General features: G+C 43.9%; 1 protein-coding gene across 3 annotated transcripts in view; it reads left to right on the top strand.

Moving 5' to 3' along the window:
• Nucleotides 1-8,082, top strand: part of LOC145850481 (uncharacterized) — a 31,243-nt gene extending 23,161 nt beyond the window's left edge. For all 3 annotated transcript variants that reach the window (XM_082966540.1, XM_082966539.1, XM_082966541.1), the window contains exon 9: nucleotides 1,391-8,082. In XM_082966540.1, coding sequence (XP_082822666.1) covers nucleotides 1,391-1,527 — 137 coding nt within the window. In that variant the 3' untranslated portion in view covers nucleotides 1,528-8,082. The remainder of the gene's footprint in view (nucleotides 1-1,390) is intronic.
• Nucleotides 8,083-8,168: the final 86 nt, after the last annotated feature.

Raw genomic sequence — 8,168 nt, forward strand, 5'->3', positions numbered from 1 at the left:
TTGTGGATGAAGTAGAAGTCCTGGGAGTGCATTCTGATGAAGAACAGCAAAGGTAATCCAATTTTTCTTATAGTAAATCTGAGTTTGGTGAGTGCCAAACTTGGTGGGTGTCAAAATAGCTAGCCCGTGATGGCGAGCTATCTACTCAGAATATTGCAAAATGTGCTTTTGCCGAAAAGCTATTTTAAAATCGGACACCGCGATTGCATAAAGGAGTTCTGTATCTATAATTCTTAAAATAATTGTTATGTTTTTTTAACGTTTATCGTGAGTAATTTAGTAAATTCACCGGAAGTTTGCGGTGGGTATGCTAGTTCTGAACATCACATGCTAATGTAAAAAGCTGGTTTTTGATATAAATATGAACTTGATTGAACAAAACATGCATGTATTGTATAACATAATGTCCTAGGAGTGTCATCTGATGAAGATCATCAAAGGTTAGTGCTGCATTTAGCTGTGGTTTTGTTTTTTGTGACATTATATGCTAGCTTGAAAAATGGGTGTCTGATTATTTCTGGCTGGGTACTCTGCTAACATAATCTAATGTTTTGCTTTCGTTGTAAAGCCTTTTTGAAATCGGACAGTGTGGTTAGATTAACGAGAGTCTTGTCTTTAAAATGGTGTAAAATAGTCATATGTTTGAGAAATTGAAGTAATAGCATTTCTAAGGTATTTGAATATCGCGCCACGGGATTCCACTGGCTGTTGAGTAGGTGGGACGATTTCGTCCCACATACACTAGAAAGGTTAACACTTATTTGGTTACTACATGATTCCATATGTGTTGTTTCATAGTGTTGGTGTCTTCACTATTATTCTACAATGTAGAAAATAATGAAAATAAAGAAAAACCCTTGAATGAGTAGGTGCTCTAAAATGTTTGACCAGTAGTGTATATGGAAAGGAAGGGAGAGAGGAAAATGGAGGGAGGGGACGGGGGAAAGGAAGGGAGAGAGGAAAATGGAGGGAGGGGACGGGGGAAAGGAAGGGAGAGAGGAAAATGGAGGGAGGAGACGGGGGAAAGGAAGGGAGAGAGGAAAATGGAGGGAGGGGACGGGGAAAGGAAGGGAGAGAGGAAAATGGAGGGAGGGGACGGGGAAAGGAAGGGAGAGAGGAAAATGGAGGGAGGGGACGGGGAAAGGAAGGGAGAGAGGAAAATGGAGGGAGGGGACGGGGAAAGGAAGGGAGAGAGGAAAATGGAGGGAGGGGAAGGGGGAAAGGAACAGAGAGAGGAAGATGGAGGGAGGGGACGGGGAAAGGAAGGAAGAGAGGAAGAAAGCGTAAAGTCAGAGTTCAACAGGGGGAAAAGACGTCTCTCTCTCCATCTCTTCTCTTCTTCTGTATCTACAGTATCTCTATTCTAACCTCGCCATCTGTGTGTTCTCAGGTCCTCTAGTGGCTGGACGGACCAAAGAGTTTGTCCAGAGGATCCTGGAGGTGAGTGGAGGGGGGCTGACCAAGGCTGGGGCCAAGGGCAAAGACACACAGACCCCCCCTGGACCGGGAAAGGAGACGGCTGCCTAATGTACCCCCCCATCACCCCTGACCCCCCCTGGACCGGGAGAGGAGACAGCTGCCTAATGTACCCCCCCATCACCCCTGACCCCCCCTGGACCGGGAGAGGAGACAGCTGCCTAATGTACCCCCCCATCACCCCTGACCCCCCCCTGGACCGGGAGAGGAGACAGCTGCCTAATGTACCCCCCCATCACCCCTGACCCCCCCTGGACCGGGAGAGGAGACAGCTGCCTAATGTACCCCCCCATCACCCCTGACCCCCCCGGACCGGGAGAGGAGACAGCTGCCTAATGGACTGGCCAACACCACCAGTTCTCCTCCGACACCCCTCAGACACAGCCACCCACTCCTACCGTCCCCCACTACACTCTGTCACCTGGAGAATAGGTGAATGGAGAAAGGGATGGAGAGGGATGGAGAAAGAGAGAGAGGAGCAGATGGAGGAGGTGGGGGTTACAGGTCAACAGAGACTGAGGTTTGAGTTCAACCCTCCCCTCTGTTTCCTTCTGTCTCTTCAGTAGCGCTTTGTAACACACTCTTCTTATGTGTGTGTGTGTGTGTGTATGTGTGTGTGTGTGTGTGTGTGTGTTAGTATGAATGTGTGTGGTTGGTTTAATCTCTCCCTTCTTCAGTAAACTGTATTGGTATCCCATTGTGCCTATATGAATAGACATTGCACTGTTTGTAGATGATAGAGAAGTTGGCAGGGTGTTGGCATGAGGGTAGGGCAGGAAGAGAAGTGGGAGGGACGGGGGAGGGTCATGTTCAGTAGGCCACAACGTTCCTTGGAAGGTTCAGAAAGAAATAGACTGTATGGAACAGACGTGCATCTCTGACATTAGAGTAAGGAGTAATGTCTTCTCTATTCACAACATTGCTATCTGCAACATTTAGCAGGCTTGGGTACACCCTCCTGGAATAGACCCTGGTAGTAAAGATCAGTGTGATGAGCCTCTTTTAACCAGCGAGCAACGTAATTGGTGCTTGCCACAGAGGGCATAAATGAGCACTTTGATTCGTAGCTGTATCCTGTCTATTCCCCTTTGAGAAACACCTTGGTCCAGTTCGTCAGGCACCAAACGTAACAAAAATGACTGAAACAGGGAAGATTACCTGGACTTCTCCAATAAGAAATGCAAATGTTTGTTTTTTCCATTGCAAAACGTCTTAAAACGTTTTGTTAGGTGCCCTAATGAACATGACCCTGAAAATGCAAGTTCCTTCTCTCAGAACGACCAGAGAACAGAGGATGAACTGTGATAACACCAAACATCAAAGCAACTGTAGCAGCTAAGACTTGCGGAGCTTTCATCACAGAGTTAGAAGGAAGAACAATGAACTTTCAAAAAAGTAGCTATTAAATCCAACCGACCAAAGATGACAGGAACAGCTGACATTTCACAGAGCTGAAATGAAAGCTGAAGTGATCAGCTCTTACCCAACCCTCTCACTCCAACTACTACTGCCATAATCCAATCATTCTATCATCAATCTGAAGATGAAGTTGAATTGATTAACAAAAAAAACGTTGATCGTTTTAATGTTTACCCTCACACATCCTTTATGAAAAGGATGCCTTTTGCTACCTGTATTATTGCCTGAAAGGTCGATTTGATACATCAATCAGACGTCCATTAAATCACTGTTAACATTTAAATCTGAGAGGATTGTTGGGTAAGGCTAGCGTATACAGGACATGCCCATAGAGATGACTAGAGGGCGCACTTCCCATAAAGTTAGGTGTTCTCTCTTTCCCATCTCTATGGAAGTGACTGAAAGCTCCTATCGGTCTGCCTTTAGCGCTACAGCATAACGCTGTCTGGGTGTTTGTGTTCAATATAAACAGAAAACAAAAAGGGATGCGTCTGTCCTCGACGCCTTCTCCACGCCTTCTGCTTCGTCTGACTCCTAATGTGAACCTGTAGTGCACCTTCCTTTCTTAAAGGCAACAAGAGTCAGCAGCTATTGTGGTGGAGCGTTTTTGTTACATTTGTCGTTAAAGTTGTTTGTGTTTTGTTGTTTGGTTTACTCACAAAGCCATGCTCCCACAAAGTGGGGATGGTCTTTTAGCGACTAGAGAGTGTCTGAGTTCTGTTCTGTTCTACCCATAGAGTTAGAAAGAGGGCCTATCTTTTTTTTCTACAGCCCTCTTTCTAACTCTATGGTGCTGCCTTTGTTGGCCAAGCCAAAGGTGGTCTTGTAGCAGAAGTCCGACGTGATGCAGACCAGAGTACATTGTGTTTTAAAGGCCAGTGAGTTTCGTTGGTCACGCCAGTCACAAAACCTATTTGCACTGCGGTGGGTACAACCAAACACCTTCTAAAGAGTAATGTATCTGCACCTTTTTTTAAACATGATTTTTGATTGACAGCCTATTTGTTGTATTTGGTCATGGTTTTCAGCAACAGAAACTGTTGTTGTCTGGGTCTGTAAATGGGGAATATGGTTTCTGGTTCAGTATACTATAGCATACAGTGCTTGGTGAAACGCAACTTCTCACCTGAGCAACAACATGACAGAATGTTCTGCCAATGTTAAAAGGGCAATGTTGTGTTAACCTTGAAAGAGCAATGTTGTGTTAACCTTGAAAGAGCAATGTTGTGCTGAAGTTGAAACATTGTGTTAAAGGTTCAATGCAGCCATTTTATCTTAATATCAAATCATTTCTGGGTGAAAATGAAGTACCTGACTGTGATTGTTTCCAGTTAAAATGGTCAAAAAGAAACAAAACAAAAATAGCTTCTTAGCAAAGAGCAATTTCTCAAGCAAGACTTTTGACAGACTGTTTGGGAGTGGTCTGAGTGGGGAGGGGAAAACTGAAAACTAGCTGTTATTGGCAGAGAGGTTTGGAACTCTCTTTCTTATTGGTCTATTAAGTAATTTGTGATGTCACCAGGCAGGCCAAAACTCCATCCCACCAAAACAGGCTGAAATTTCAGGCGGTCTTTTCAAACAGCACTTACAATAAAAGTGCATTATCATAATTTTCACAATTTTGACATATTAACCAAATCAAATGTTATTTGTCACATGTGCCGAATGCAACAGGTGTAGACCTTACTGTGAAATACTTTGTTCAGCAGTCTTATGGCTTGGGGAAGAAGCTGTTAAGGAGCCTTTTGGACCTAGACTTGGCGCTCCGGTACCACTTGCCGTGCCATTCAGTGGAAATATATATAAAACACAGGAAATCAAATGTTTGTCTGCACTGGGCCTTTAACGTTGAAAGGGAAATGTTGTGTTAACATAGAAAGTGGAATGATGTGTTCAAGTTGAAAGGCAAATGTTGTGTTTGAAGTGCCTTCTAGAGCTATGAGCCACAATACAGTACAGTATGCCTGAACAAAACAACCTAGCAATGAGCATACCTACTAGGCACAGACTGGTTGAATCAACGTTGTTTCCACTTAATTTCAATGAATTTATGTTGACCCAACGTTGAATTGACATCTGTGCCCAGTGGGTATTTACCTAACGATGTACACAGTCAAAGCAACCAAACAAGAGAAGAAATAAATACATTCACGGAGGGACAATTTCAGAGGTGGGAGTGACGGATAGATCACCATGGCGATGTAAAGCAATACTGTTCTGTTTTGTTTTTTCAAAGAGAACCAACCTCGAGAAACCCGGGCTGCGTTCCAGAGCCAATGTTCCATAAAAACATTCCATTCTCACCTATGTAAATTCTATCCTTTAGAACGCCCCACCAGCGGGCTAAAGGGTAATTTACCTTAGACTATTTGGCGCTCAGGTGCACTGGCTGCTGCTGCAGTGATGGTCCTCAAAACTGAGGTGTGGAGATACTTAGAAACACCAATGTCCTGTTTCAATACTTTTAAAAGACATCCTTCTCTTCCTTGACATTATCACTACTATGATTTTCAAGGAGAGGAAAGAAGGAATGAAGCATTTTTAAAAGTTTAAAACAGAGCAAGAGGACACAGGATGGTTATTACACAGGACAAAAACGAAAAACTCATATCAGGCTTCAATCTGGAACGTTTTCGTGTAACTTTGGTAGTCCTGAATGCAGCCCGGAGCACTGTAAGGGAACACGATGCCAAAGACAGATGGTGGCTGGATTAAAAGAAGATACACTGGAGAGGACGACCAAATGGACAGTCAGATCTGACATTACGTTGAGGCACCTTTTACTAGGGGACAGACCTCTTCCAAATCGCCCAAAACAACACAATGCTCTCGGAATGTTTTTTTACATTAGTCATAATGTGTATCATGATGAACTCACAAACACACGTTGTGATTTGAGCTCAGAGTGGTTAGTATGATAATCATCATCTCTGTTAGGGGTGAACAGGAACTTCCGCGTAAGTTACATTTTCCCATTGATTTAAATACATGACTAAGTGAAAATTCGACTCAAAGTTAAGTTTGGACTTTCTGTGTTCCAAATGTCCATACTAGCATACCACTGTACCATGTATTATGGAGCAATGTAGTGGGCAGACAGTGTTGTGTACCCAGTGGGCAAAAGCTGGTTGAAATAATAATTACAACTAGTTTATTACCAGAACTGGTTGTATTCTGGTCCTGATAAAGTCATTTCTATCATGTCTTTCGAGCTGGGTAGTATTGACATTGGAATGCAAGCCTTGGTTGATTGCCTCTCTCTGTGTTGGTAAAATGGTGGAGAGTGAGTGTTACTGTACTGTGGTTATATATTTCTCTCTCTCGGAGGCTTCTCTTCTCCACACACACACACACACACACACACACACACCGTGCCAGAACAGTCACACGATCTCTTCTCTGGCAGGAGCACTAGCACTGCCCTCCTGCTGCTTTCTGCAACAACAACAACTACTGTAGAAATAACTGTAACAAACTCACAAACTGTTGTTTTTTTCCTCCCACTTAGGCCTACACTAACTGGATTCTTTTTTTCTTCTTCTTCCTGTTCATGTACCGTTTCATGGGTTGTGTTTTGGGTTAACTTTGATGGAACGGGAGTGGCGGCGAGGTCTTGGCAAGGACACTCTCTCCCTCTCTACGCTCAGCTAGCATTCCTCCCACTCACTCTGCTTCTCAGAACACTGTTTATTTTTTACCTTGAATAGAGGGGGGTGCCAGGGGAAAGTAGTCGAGTCAGATCTCCACCTTCAGCCCGATTTGCCACCTGGCATATGGGGGGGGGGGGGGGGGGACAACAAGCCAGCCATCTGGCCGATCACAGATTGGGTGCATCCGAACTGACTCCCTGTTCAAGATATAGTGCACTACTTTTCACCAGGGCCCATAGGACTCAGCCTGTAGGGCGCTGGTCAAAAGTAGTCCCCTATAGGGAATAGGGTGCCATTTCAGACCGGCCATTTACCCAGCTCCCTGGTCTAACACAGCCTCACACTAAAGGGAAACTAAACGAGTCGGCCCTGACATACCGAAAGGGAAAGGGAGAGCTAGCCGATCCCAGAGACAGATCCTTCCTGACAATACTGCCTTTAGAAACCCAGTTCTAGAATGCCTTTGAGCAATCGACAACAAGGGCTGAATCCAGTTTGAACTGACAAACAAACGGTTCAACAACAAGTTTGAGCACTGTATTACTTATTACACATTTGTAGGATGCATTTTTCTGCCAAATGTCTAGGCCTATACTGTAGTATGTTATAACGAGGTTGACAACAATACAAAGTATTCTTGCTACTTTTTCCATGTTCATACCAGGAAGAATGGAGCATTGCCTCGTGTTCTAATCTAGTTGGTCTTCTGTAGGTGGAGAACACTATTCTCTCCATTCACTGTCTGAAATGGATGAAACTAAGGAAGGTGGTGAATTCCCCCTCCGCTCAATCAGTGTGTGTGTGTGAGAGAGAGCTGAAGAAGGCTTGTGTGTGCTTTGTTTAAAGCCTGAATGGGCTTGGATGTAAGATGACCCTGGTGGGACTACAGTGACCCCTCAGTGACTGGTCCTGAACTGAAGACTCTCACACACACACACACTACAGACTCACACATTGTCCTCCCAGAGACTGGAGGCCCTCTCCTGTTTCAAAGATGATGTGACGCCCCGAGAGACGGAGACTCTAGGTTTGTTACCCTAAACCCCATCAGGACTGTCAGACACACAGACAGAGGAAGACAAATGATACCCAAATCAATGATTTTCTAACAGAGCAAAGTAAGAAGAGGAATGGACATTCTAGAACACAGATTCTAGAACACGAAGAGCTCTTTTGGAACTGCAAAAAGTCTCTTCTGGACTACAAACAGGACACATTCCAGAACACCATGTCATCATGTCATGTACAGCACCCCCCATACCCCTTCACAACTCCTCTAACCCCCCCCCCCCCCTCTGTTTTCAATAACCTACAATAATCACAATAGTACAATAAACGCTTTGGATGGGCAAAATACAGAATGAAATAAAAAAAATTAAAACCTAAAAAGCAGCAAGAAAAAAAAAGTACAAAGTGCCGTACAAATAGAAGCCTAATATTTTTGTTTTGTGTTTTGTGTGAGTGTACTGTACACCATTATCATGTATATTTTAATATTTATATGCAGCTGTTGTATTAAAGTATATTTTTAAGAAAACACATTGGTAAGTGTGCTCTTTTTGTTTCCCTAGATAAGAATTTGTTTGGACAGTGGCCGAATCTTCTTAAAGCTTCCCCTTCTTG

This window comes from Salmo salar, chromosome 02, assembly GCF_965601325.2.
Source record: "Salmo salar chromosome 02, fSalSal1, whole genome shotgun sequence".
Classification (NCBI taxonomy): Eukaryota; Metazoa; Chordata; class Actinopteri; order Salmoniformes; family Salmonidae; genus Salmo; species Salmo salar.